This window comes from Mastigoproctus giganteus, chromosome 11, assembly GCF_048544385.1.
Source record: "Mastigoproctus giganteus isolate SK-2022 chromosome 11, ASM4854438v1, whole genome shotgun sequence".
In the NCBI taxonomy this organism is placed as follows: domain Eukaryota; kingdom Metazoa; phylum Arthropoda; class Arachnida; order Uropygi; family Thelyphonidae; genus Mastigoproctus; species Mastigoproctus giganteus.
The window spans coordinates 98,652,740-98,666,372 of NC_143585.1; the positions used below are offsets into that span (position 1 = coordinate 98,652,740).

General features: G+C 39.8%; 1 protein-coding gene across 1 annotated transcript in view; it reads right to left on the minus strand.

Annotated features, from left to right (window-relative positions):
• LOC150078287 (uncharacterized) overlaps positions 1–13,633 on the minus strand; it is a 910,840-nt gene that overhangs the window by 538,952 nt on the left and 358,255 nt on the right. The window contains 1 exon segment of the mRNA XM_090384522.1: positions 13,334–13,624. Within this exon segment, the coding sequence (XP_090240648.1) occupies positions 13,334–13,624 (291 nt within the window).

The window sequence follows — 13,633 nt, forward strand, 5'->3', positions numbered from 1 at the left end:
GCCTAGTCTCCAGACACAGTAATTTGCAAAACTTAAGCCTTTCTTCGTAAGAGCAACCCTTTGTTCCATTCACTAATCTTGTTGCCATTCTCTGTACTCGTTCCAGCAGCTCTACATCCTTATTGAAATGAGGCCTCCAGACCTGTATGCAGTACTCAAGGTGCGGCCTGACAATTGCCTTATACAAGGGAATAATCACCTCCTTATCTCTTTTAGAAAATTTCTGTATATTATTGACAAGACACCATGAGCTACTCTTGCAGCCCATCTGCACAGCTCACAGAACTTCATATCTGCATATAACAGGTTACATCTTCATATAACAGGATCTGGAAAGGTTGAGCAGATGGGCTGAGAGGTGGCAAATGAAGTTTAACATTGACAAATGTAAAGTACTACATATGGGAAACAGCAACCCCAGAGCAACGTATCAACTCTGTGGTACTACACTGACACTGGTACTATATTGACTATGGGTTGGTCACTCACACACTAGCAAGGCATTTGTGGATTCATTGGATGATTGTTTTCTACATCAGCATGTTCGGGAGACAACTAGAGGGAGTAATACTCTTGATCTGATTATCAGTAGTGATTCTTCATGCATTAAGAATCTGCAGATAAAGGAACCACTAGGTGGCAGTGATCACAGCGTGCTGAAGTGGGATTTACTCAAAGAGGTAACTACCATCAAGGGTAAAGGGAAGGATTTTTGCTTTCGTAAAGGCGACTACGATGGTCTGAGATAGTATCTAAATTCTATACAGTGGGACCAACTGATGATGTTACCAACAGCAAATTCTAAATTGGAAGCATTCAAAGAATTAATTTTGGAAGCTACTAGGCTTTTCATACCAAGAAATATTGTTCAAGGATTATGCCTAAATGGATGTCAGATGACCTAATGAGACATGTGGCAGAGAAGAAAAATGAATGGGATACATATAAATTAACAGCTGACACAGAAGCCTATGGTAGATATAAGATAGTCTGCAATCAAGTCACTAAGGAGGATAGGCAGGCAAAGGCAGATTACGAGAAATCTTTGGCGAAGAATGCAGAGAAAAACAGCAAAGAGTTCTTTACTTATGTAAACTCTAGAAGGAAGGAGATCAATCAGATTGGTCCACTTGATATCGATGGTTCGACTGTTGATGATCCTGCTCAGGTAGCTAACAAACTGAATGAGTATTTTGCATCAACATTTACACATGAGTTATTCAGGGAGGGGAATGACACAGGTGAATTAAACTCTGGCTGTGAGCTAAATGATTTTGTAATATCATAGGATCTATCCAGTTATATTAAAGGAGGTGGCAAAGGAAGTAAGCAAACTCTTAGCCATATTTATGAGAGCCTCCTTGGACTGAAAGGAGCCCCCATGGACTGGAGATGTGCAAATGTGATGCCAATTCACAAAGGAGGATCAAAGGGTGACACAAGTAATTACAGCCTGTTAGTTTAACTTCTGTTCCGGGGAAATTAATGGAGGCACTGGTTAAAGAAGCACTGCAGGATCATCTAGACAAGACTCAGTTATAGTTCAGACACAGCACGGGTTTGATAAGGGAAGTCTTCTCTGACCAATTTGATTAGACATCATGATGTGGTCACAAAGGAACTGGATGCAAAGAATAATTCTGATATCATATACTTGGATCTTAGGAAGGCTTTTGATACTCTTGCACATGGAAGACTACTGTACAAATTGGAGCAGTGTGGCCTTAAGGGCAAGTTGCTGCTATGGATAAAGTGATGGTTAAGTGGGAGAAGACAGAGTGGTAATCAATGGATACTGCTCTTCCAGGACTAATGTTATTAGTGGAGTCCCCCCAGGGTTCAGTGTTGGGTCCATTGTTGTTTTCTGTATTTATTAATGATATTGATGAAGGTATATGAGGCTTATTGTCTAAGTTTGCAGATGATATGAAGGTTGACAGCGTTGTTAATGACACTAGTGACAGTATGCTACTGCAACAGGATCTAGAAAAGTTGAGCAGATAGGCTGGGAGGTGGCAACTGAAGTTTATCATTGACAAATATAAAGTACTGCCTATGGGTAGGAGTAATCCCAGAGTAACGTATCAACTGTGTGGTAATACATTCAGGGTGGTAGAGAATAAAAAGGACCTGTGGCTAGTTGTGCAGTCAGATATGAAGTTTTCTGAGGAGTGCAGGTAGGTTGCCAGAGTAGCTCATGGTGTCTTGTCAACGATATATAGAAATTTTGATAGCAGAGATAAGGAGGTGATTATCGCCTTTTAGAAGGCAATGGTCAGATCACACCTTGAGTACTGCATACAGGTCTGGAGTCCTCATTTTAGGAAAGATAGAGAGCTGATGAAACGAGTACAGAGAACGGCAACGAGATTACTGAGTGGAACAAAGGGTTGCTGTTACTAAGAAAGGCTTAAATTCTGAAAATTGCAGAATCTGGAGACAATGCACCTGTGAGGTGAGCTGACTGAGGTGTATAAGGTCTTGAATGGTTTGAGCAAGCTCAATGCTGATTGGCTTCTTTCTCTTGCTCAGATTCCACACTTGAGGTGGCATAAATTGAAATTGTGATCAGACAGTTTTAGAATAGATGTGTGGAAATTTGCCTTTAGCCAGTGGGTAGTTGATTGCGGGAAGAAACTTCCATCTGTCTTTATGAAAGTTGACAGTTTAAATAGATTCAAGGCTGAACTAGACAAATATTCAGATTGAATGGATGTGTGAAATGAGAAGGTTTTTTTTTTTTTTTTTCCGCTGATGCTATATATAAGCTTGCTTTCTTGCATCATATGCCTCTACTAATGCTAAAGCTAACTCAAGCTGGCTCCTGTTTTCTAGTTTCACCTGAAATAGCTGGTTGAGATGCTGAGACTTTTGAAATTACTAATGACATAGATTGTTCATTTACAATCCTAATCATGCAGCCAACACACCTGATTTTTTTTTCACAAACAATCTTTCTTAGTACACATTCAAGATGAGTGGTCCTCCAATCACCTCAGATCACAACTTGGTGATGGTCTCTTCTCCAATGGAGTTTTTCTCTTTTGACCATTCTAAATCTCATGTTGTTTGGCATTAAAAGAATGCAAAATGGGATAATCTGCAAAATTTATTTTCTTCTCTTAGTCAGATTACTGCTTCAATGCTTCTAATGTCAACATTCACTAAGATCATGTCAGTGAAATTATTCTTCTAGTAATGGAATTCTTTATTCCACACTCCACCATAAAATCCCATCCTTTATCTAAACCTTCGTTTTCCCAATATATGAGCTAAGGCCATTCAAGAGAAGAATGTTGCATATTGTAATTAGCTTTCATCCAAATCTCCAAGTTCATTTTCTGCTTACTCCAAAGCTCACAGCAATTGTCAAGCAGTTATTAATCTGTCCAGATTAGATTTCAAAGAGGCTCAGAGTAGAAAAGTTACTACTTGTCCAAATCGTAACAGAGCATTCTTATCTATAAGTCTGCTGACGAGGCTACTAGTGACGGTCGTGTTCCAAGCCGCTAAGTGGATTTTTCTTATTTATTGATTTGAAATTATTGTTTTTCTAAAACTTTTGATTTAAATTTAGTAGTATAACATTATTTTGTGATTTTTTGATTAATTTGGTGTATTTATTCTTTACTCGGCCTTGTAAAAGTATCGGTAAGGGTTTCCACGTGTTCGTAACTACCGCTACCGTTATTAACTTTCCCGCCATTGTGATACCGTACTAGATATACCGTAGGTTATATACCGTACTAGATAGCGTTAGTTGAACTTCGTTAGCAGTTAAATTGTACGTTTAAATAAATACATATAACGACTTAGATTACAAACGTAATATAATTAATAACATAACATAATTAATTAATAAATTAATAGAATCATGACTCAGACCAGAGCAGCAAAGCAAAGGCTCAAGCTAATGGAAGTGCTGTGGCTCAGAGCAGAACTGAGGGGGGCAGTTGTCCTCTGACTCACAGCCTTATAAAATGCACTGTTTGCTTGATGTTTGCAGAGCAATCGGGTACGGGACTTGATACTGCCAAGGGGGATGTCTTTGTGTGTGCGCGATGCAAGGAGTGTAACGATATCAGGCAACAACTCGGCGTTCTTTTGGGCCTATATGAGAGCTTGAAGGACAGGGTGGATGCCCTCGAAGAAACTAAATTGAGGGGCCCATCAAGCTCTCAGCTGCCCACATCAACGCCAGAGCTTGCACTTGGGCATCGCGTGACACAGAGACAACCCCCAAGGCAGAATGCGCTGGTCCCGAAGGAACTAGTAGTTGTTGGTGACTCTATTGTCAGGGAAACGGGGAACATGCTTTGTAAAAAAGATAGGTGGAACAGGACCAGGGTATGTCTGCCAGGGGCAAAGGTTGATGACGTTGTAGAGCGAATATCATCTTTTAAGGGCACAAAAGGTGATATAGTTGTACACGTTGGCACTAATAATATTAAGAGTAGGAGACCGGCAGAATTACTTAACAAGTACAGGTCACTGTTGAACAAAAGCCGAGAATTAGGGTTGAATTTGAAAGTGTCTGCAATTCTGCCCAGACACGATAGGAGGGAGTATATGATGAGAGCCTTGTCGATCAATTCGGCCCTGGAAAGATTGTGCAAGGCTCAAAGGGTAGAATTTTTTTCAGCCTGGACTGTACTTGTTAACAGGAGAGATTGCTTCTACAGGGATGGGATACACTTAAATAGAAAGGGTGCAAGAATATTTGCTGATGCTATCGAGGCAGTGTTAGGTGGGTCGGAAAACTGCTAGCTTGGGGGGAGACAAAGACCAATAGATTGACAGTAGCCACTGGCAGAGGTGAAAGAGATTCTTGCACTGCTTCTATTAGAATGAGCAGAAGCCTGAAAAACAAGATGCATGGTATTTCAGAGACTGCTGGGAGCCATTGTGGTACAAGTAAACACATGGGTTGTGTTAGGGTAGCTAAGAATAGAAACAGGTGCAGGTATACTTGCGTGTACACCAATGCTAGGAGTTTAGTAAATAAATTTGATGAATTTGAGGTATTGCTCAAAACATCGAAGGCAGATATTGTTGGGATATCAGAGACGTGGTGTCACACAGATATAAGGGATGCGGAACTGCAATTTGGGGAGTACAACGTCTACAGAAAGGATAGACAGGATAGGAAGGGGGGAGGTGTTATGCTATTAGTTAAGAAACACATAAAAACCAAGGAAGTGAAGCCAGTCGACATCGCTGGACAGTGCAGTGTGGAGTCAGTTTGGTGTGACATAAGCATTGGGAGATCAAAATTGAGAGTAGGAGTGTGCTATAGGCCTAATGACTCTGATGAGTATAATAAGGAACTGTACAGGGAAATAGAGTGGGCCAGTAAATCAGAGTGTCTTATAATGGGAGATTTTAATTTCCCAGATATTGACTGGAATTTGGGGGCTGGATACTCACACACTAGCAGGGCTTTTGTGGATTTATTGGATGATTGTTTTCTACATCAGCATGTTCGGGAGGCAACTAGAGGGAGTAATACTCTTGATTTGATTATCAGCAGTGATTCTTCATGCATTAAGAATCTGCAGATAAACGAACCACTAGGTGGCAGTGATCACAGTGTGCTGAAGTGGGATTTACTCAAAGAGGTAACTACCATTAGGGGTAAAGGGAAGGGTTATTGCTTCCGTAAAGGCGACTACGATGGACTGAGACAGTATTTAAATTCTATACAGTGGGACCAACTGATGATGTTACCAACAGCAAATTCAAAATGGGAAGCATTCAAAGAACTTATCTTGGAAGCTACTAGGCTTTACATACCAACTAAGAAATATTGTTCAAGGTTTAGGCCAAAATGGATGTCAGATGAACTAATGAGGCATATGGCAGAGAAGAAAAATGCATGGGATACTTACAAATTAACACATGACACAGAAGCCTATGATAGATACAAGTTGATATGCAACCAAGTTACAAAGGAGGTTAGGCAGGCAAAGGCAGATTACGAGAAATCCTTGGCAAGGGATGCAAAGAAAAACAGCAAAGAGTTCTTTAATTATGTAAACTCTAGAAGGAAAGGGATGAATCAGATTGGTCCACTTGATATTGATGGGTCAAGTGTTGATGATCCTGCTCAGGTGGCTAACAAACTAAATGAATATTTTGCATCGACATTCACACATGAGGAGTTATTCAGCGAGGGGAATGCCAGAGGTGTATTCAACTCTAGCAGTAAGTTACAGAATCTTGAAATAACTGGGAGTAAAGTGGAGGAGAAACTGTTGAAGATAAACACAAGAAAGGCACCCGGGGTGGATGGGATCTATCCAGTTATATTAAAGGAGGCAGCAAAGGAAGTAAGCAAACCCTTAGCCATAATTATGAGAGCTTCCTTGGACTCAGGGGAGGTACCCATAGACTGGAAATGTGCAAATGTAACCCCAATTCACAAAGGAGGATCAAAGGCTGACACAAGTAATTATAGACCTGTGAGCTTGACTTCTGTTCCAGGAAAATTAATGGAGGCACTGGTTAAAGACGCACTGCAGGATCATTTAGACAAGACTTCAGTTATAGCTCAGACACAGCATGGTTTTGTTAAGGGGAAGTCTTGCCTGACCAACTTGATTGGATACTATGATGCAGTCACAAAAGAACTGGATGCAGGGAATAACTTTGATATTATATACTTGGATCTTAGAAAGACTTTTGATACTGTTGCACATGGAAGACTGCTACACAAATTGGAGCAGTGTGACATTGGAGGCAAATTGCTGCTATGGATAAAGGGGTGGTTGAGGGGGAGAAGACAGAGAGTGGTAATCAATGGACACTGCTCATCGTGGACTGATGTTATTAGTGGAGTCCCTCAGGGCTCAGTGTTGGGTCCATTATTGTTTTCTGTATTTATAAATGATATTGATGATGGTATATCGGGATTAATGTCCAAGTTTGCAGACGATACAAAGGTTGGCAGGGTTGTCAAGGACACTACTGACACTATGCTTCTGCAACAGGATCTGGAAAGGTTGAGCAGATGGGCTGAGAGGTGGCAAATGAAGTTTAACATTGACAAATGTAAAGTACTACACATGGGAAACAGCAACCCCAGAGCAACGTATCAACTCTATGGTACAACACTGACAGTGGTAGAGAATGAAAGGGACTTGGGGGTGGTTGTGCAGGCAGATATGAAGTTCCCTGAGCAGTGCAGACGGGCTGCAAGAGTAGCTCATGGAGTATTGTCAATGATATACAGGAATTTTTCCAGCAGGGATAAGGAGGTGATTATTCCATTGTATAAGGCGATGGTCAGGCCACACCTAGAGTACTGTATACAGGTCTGGAGGCCTCATTTCAAGAAGGATGTAGAGCTGCTGGAACGAGTACAGAGAAGGGCAACAAGATTAGTGAATGGAACAAAGGGGTGCTCTTACGAAGAAAGGCTTAAGTTTTGCAAATTACAGTGTCTGGAGACTAGGCACCAGCGAGGTGATCTGATAGAGGTGTATAAAGCCTTGAATGGTTTAAGCATGCTCAATGCTGATGGGATTCTTCCTCTAGCTCAGAATAATCACCTGAGAGGGCATAAATTCAAATTGAGGAAAGACAGATGTAGGATAGACGTGCGGAAATTTGCCTTTAGCCAGCGAGTGGTTGGTTGGTGGAACAGACTTCCATCCCTTGTGGTGGAGGTTGATAGCCTAAATAAGTTTAAGGCTCAGCTGGACAGGTATTTTGAACGAACAGAGGGGTGAAGTGGAAGTGGTTTTTTTTTTTTTTTTTTTGGCTTTTTTGGCTGATGCTGCATAAGCTTGCTTTCTTGCATCAAATGCCTCTACTAATGCTAATGCTAATGCTAATGCTAATCTCTTGCCAAAGCTACTGGCTGCAACTTTTGCCCATCTCCATTCACACCTCTGTCAAAACCAGCTAGCATCCGATTTTTCTTCCAACTAGTGTATTCATGATCATTGTAAACCACTTCCCACCATTCCAGGAACCCTCCATTCAATGCCTTATGTGGTCTTCCAGCCCAAGGATGTCAGAAGGATTTTGTTGAATTTTGATACTAAGAAAGCTCCAGGTCCTGACGGTATTTTTCCACTTTTTCTCAAAACATGTGCTCCTGAACTTACTGCTGTTCTCTGTCACCTTTTTTCACTTTCTTATTCCACAGGTGTTTTTATTTTGCTTGAAAATTTGCTCATATATATCCAGCCAATTCCTAAAAAGAGTGATAAATCCCTACCATAAAATTATCATTCCATTGCAGTTACTTCTATTCTTTCTATAATAATGGAGAAATCAATTAAGTGGCAAATGTTAAACTATCTAGAAAACTTCCATTTGATCAACAATCACCAGTATGGATTCTGTCAGTGTCAATCCACTGGTGATATTGTGACATATGTGGTGTATTCTGGCATCTATGGACAAATTCAATGGAAAAGTTTGGTAAAACTCAAGCAGTTGCTCTTGAATGTTCAAAGGCTTTTGATCATGTTTGGCATAAAGGTCTTTTAAATAAGCTTTCATCTTATGGTTTGCCTTTTTTTTTTTTTTTTTTTTTTTTGTAATTGAGAAACAAGTTTTCTCTCTGATCTCTCACTGCGGATGATGGTAGATGATGCTCTGTCTTCTAATCTCTCCACTAATGCTAGTGTTCCCTAAGTTCAGTTCTCTCTCCCACTCTTTTCCTGTTGCATATTAATGAGAATCTTCCATTGACTGTTAATGGAATTATATCCATAGTTTTGCTGATGATAGTAGTTGCATTCCACCTTTCAGTTTGTGAAACCTTGCTCTTCATAAACAGTTTCAAATTCTTGTAAATATCCTCCGATATTTACAAGAATTTGATTAATTCCTGAAATGCTGCTCTTCAGGTAATTTTCCAATAGGGAAAAGATAACTTAGTTTATTTCAATCATTCTAAAACTCAGAACTGTCTTATATCTCACAAAAAGGGTTTTCTGATATGCTTATCTTCAATGACACTCTGATTTATAGGCAAAAGATCATATATCTCTATTGGGTATTACCCTAACTTTTAATCTCTCTGGGCATAAGCACATTAGAAATATTGCTTCCTCTGCAAGTAAAAAACTGGGTTTTCTCTATTGTTTCAGCATTATTTTTCTTTCAAACAACTGTTCACTCTGTACAAATCGCAAATCCCCCTACCATGGAATACTGTTTCCATATCTGGGGCGTTGTTCCCAAAACCTCTCTCAGGCTTCTAGATTCCATTCAAAAGAGGGCAATTAGGTAAATTAATGACTCATCTCTAACAGAGTGAATCATTGAGGAGACTTCCATCCTACAGTGGATTGATAATGGCTGCAGTTTTTTTTTTTTTTTTTACCTCTTAACAGAGTCTCTCCACTCTCGGTCCCACAGACATTCTGTTTCAGCTGCATGCCTTTTCTATAGATACTTCCATGGGCACTGTTCTTCTGAACTATAGCATAATACCCTACAGAGCCAGAATGATATACTGCCCTACTATTAATATCTGGGCACCCTTCCATTGATAAGATGTAAGGCCCACCATTCTTGGACCATAAGCCAATGTAAAGCTGTGCTTTGGAGTGACAAGTCACATTATGTGGTCTACTAGTCTGATGGTCATGCCTGGGTGTGGCAGTTGTCCAGAGAAAAATAACTACCGGACTGTATCATCTTGACAAAGGAGTCTGGTAGAGGCAGCATAATAGTCTAGGGCCATGTTTTATGATTTAGTCTGGGACTGTTGGTTGTTGTGGACAAAACCATGAATTCTGAGGGCTATCTAGAGATCCTAAACAATAATGCATTAGCTAAATTGTGACAGCATGTCAGGAAAGTCCCACACCTATATCAGCAGAACAACACTCCATGTCATACTGCCCGGTTTGTGATGTACTGGTCCAAAAGTTGAACTGGCCAGGCCCAGCCATCTTATTGTAAAATTTCCCCGACCTCAATCCTATAGAGAACCTCGGGGATGAATTGGATCACTGGGTGCATGAGGAGAGACTGCCCAAAAAAAAACAGAGCTGAACTGGTCACTGCTCTGAAGGCTGAATGGTGGAAAATATCAGAGGATATTTACAAAAACCTGATGGAGAGTGTTCCTTATAGACTGAATGCCATCATAAAAGTTAAAGATTGCAGCGCACATTATTAGCTTTCCTATAAATATTTCTTTTCTTTTCTTTTGTTTTTTTTTTTTTTTTTACTGAATAACATACAAAATGAGACCCACAGTTCTGTGTGCTTGGAGTTGTTGGTTTGATCCCTGGCTTAAACTAACACATTGATATGCTAGTCTATAAGTAACATATTGATTTTTGATTAGTTTCATTTTTGAACAAATGATTAGTTTTTTTTTTTTTTTTTTGCATGGCATTTGAAACATTGTCATTCAAAACAGATCAGCACATAGTAAAATTCAAAATGTTAGTTGTGTATGAAGGAAATTGTTAATCAAAAATGGCTGTCACAGAGTGATCAAGAAAGTTTTGAGAGAGAAGCAGATACAATTTGCTTCTTTAAGAAATCAACACATGAAATCAACTAAAAATGGGTGAACCTTGGAAATTATGTTACACCATAAAGGGCACAAGAGAATTTTTACAACTGCTGAAAATCAGTATAGAAAATATTGACATCATTATTTATGATCTTGGTTATTTTAGCAGCTCAGTGGTTACATAAAAAAAGTACAGAACTTGTGAACAGGACTATCACCTGAACACTTCTTTTGCTATCATGGAAACAACTCTGCATCACTATTTATAATCAGTGTCTAAATGTTCCAGTATGCAATGGAAGCATTTTCAGGCTCTCTTGTGCATCTGTATCTGTGAGTTAAGTGGGGATCACTGTACTGTGTCTACATTTGTATGTATTCTTCAAGTTGTTTACCTATTTGCTGGATGAAAAACCCAAGGTTATTATTATTATTATTATTAGCCATAGAGTGCAAGGAAGCCTGAGGCTTATGCTGCACCAGCCAAAAAAAAAAAAAAAAAATTTCTGAATAACCCCGAGAGAGAGAGAGAGAGAGAGAGAGAGAGGAAGAGAAATAGAAGGGAATCACCAAGAAAAAGAAGAATGATGATATCCAGCTCAGGACCCTAGGTGTGCCAAGCCCATACGCACTAGATGTGAGCCCCTGAGGTTCTTATAAAACCCTATTCTCTCTCTCTCTCTCTCTCTCTCTCTCTCTCTCTCTCTCTCTCAATGCCAATTAACAGCCATATTGTGGGGGGAAAAAAACCTATAAAAATTCTCCATGTCATTGAGGTCATTCAAACCCAGGCAGTTTCTACAAGGTGTGAAAGGGTGGTGAGTTACCCACAAAAGCCCATCTTCTGTCTCGAAGAGTGATAAAATACTGACCAAACTGATTTCTGCAGAAAAAATTATAGTAAACAATTTCTTCAACTGCCATATTCTTTTGCTGTAAGACTTCAAAAAAATGATGGCAAACTTAAGTTGGAATGGTATGGTGAAGCTTTGAATCACTCACACCTGATCATTAAAGGCAACCAGTGGGAACGAAAGTTGGAATTATCCGACTTCATGATAATGGACACCACACACACACTACCAACCTGATTCAGGACTTGAATCTGCTCAAACCTGACTTTGATGTATTGTTGTCCATCAAAAAAAAACTTTCAAAGAATGTCTTTCATTTTGTATGCTAAATTCAAAACAGCTGTCGAAGAAACACACTCTCCAGTCAAAACATTCTGATCACCCCCATGTTTTAGCAAATGGCCGTTCCTCCCTTGTGGAGATGGGCAACAACTGGCAACAGTAGGCTGAATAAGCCAATTTTCAGCTTCAATCATTTTTTTATTTCTGTTAAGTTATTAAACTAATCTCTCCATTTTTGATGTTTATTATAAATGAAAATTTTATGTAGCTTACTGGTGTGTATAAGACATATTGTCTTAGGAAACACCAAAGATGTACTGAGATTATTAAATGAATGAATGAATGAATGCCTGGTGGTACATGTGTCATGGTGAGAACAGAAAAATGTAACATTACAGGATTGTGGTATGCAGTCCTTACAAAGTACTTCACTGACTTTGGTAAGGGGCATGATATAATGGACTTCAAAAAAGGGATGACTGTTGTGGTACCAGCTGAAGGGTAAGTATTACAGAAACTGCAAATCTTGTGGGCTGTTCATGGAGTGCTGTAGTTAAGGTGTTCAAGAGTGGATGGATAGCGAACAGAGCAGCAGTTGCTGGGTCAATGGCAAGCAGTTAGGCCTCACTGATTGCCAGGTGAAAGTAGGCTGTCCCACCTTGAACAACCTGATAGGCAGAAAAACAGTGATCATGGACTTTAACGAGGACAAGCAGCAGTCTTTCCAAGACCACGATCCAACGAACCCTCCATCATAGGGACTTCTGGAGTAGGTGTCCGGGAAAGGTACCCATTGCCAATGGCACCAAAAGTTTGCATCTAAACAGTGCCATTGGATCACTGATAACTGGGATAAAAAAAAAAATTTCCAATGAAAAGGCAACTTTTTCTGCTGTGCTGTGTGATGGTGCTGGAGTAGATGGAGGGAACGGAGATAAACTGTGGAGAGAAATCACTCTGTTATAATGGTCCAACAGAAACAGGCAGGTGGCAGCAGCAATTTGGTAAGGGAAATGTTCCAAATTTCTTGGAATTCTTATACCCTTGAAATGCACTCTGAATGCTAAAAACTACCAATCCATTGTGGCTGATCAGGTGCACTCTTTCATAGCAACTGTCTTTCTTAAAGGGTGGCACATAATATGCTCTACAACACTGCTGGCACTACCTTACATCTCTGGGATTTCATGGATCAACAGTTCCGGAATTTGGATCCTTCTCTGCAGATCTGCGGGAGAGAATCCTGACAACATAGTATAACACATCTCTTGCAACGTTCAGAGGCCTTACACAGATGCAGCCCTAGGGCTTTTGGCATCCCTAGGCAGAAATGCATTTTGTGCCCTTGAGATACTTTTATTAAATATTATTATAATAAAACTTTTAGAATTTCCGTGCCCTACTTATCAGGCTTACCGTGTTCTGCCGGCCCTAGAGTCCTTACAGAGTCCATGCTTTGCCATGTAGCAAGAGGAAACATACCCACTATTAGGTAGGTGGTCATAATGATTTGAGTGGACAGTATATGCAGATTATTGAAGCAAGTATCTAACTGATGCATGTCTAAATGATAAAGGTGGCTTGTAAAATAAAATTTTTTAAGTCTTTAAAACTGGAACAAATTAACCCTCAAATTTGGATTATTAAATGATTCTTGATAAATAAAGAAAAAATATAAATAAATCAATAAGGTAACAATAATACATACTTTGACTGCCTTTGTCATGTTCTTCACATTGTGGTACATTGGCGGTAAGCACTCCTTAAGACCAATTGCAGTTGAGAGGAGGGATGGCTTATTGCCATTAGCACTTATCCACTGTTTAAATATGGCTGCACTTCTAGATGACTTCAGAAAGGTATTATTTTGGTGAAATGTGTTATCACCGTAGTTACTGGCATCCTCATTTTGGTTGGCTGCTTCAGCCATTTTACTCATAGGTGGTGTAGCAGTAGTGGTGGTAGTGGTAGCAGACACTACATCAGAAACAAAAGCCTCCTGAAAATA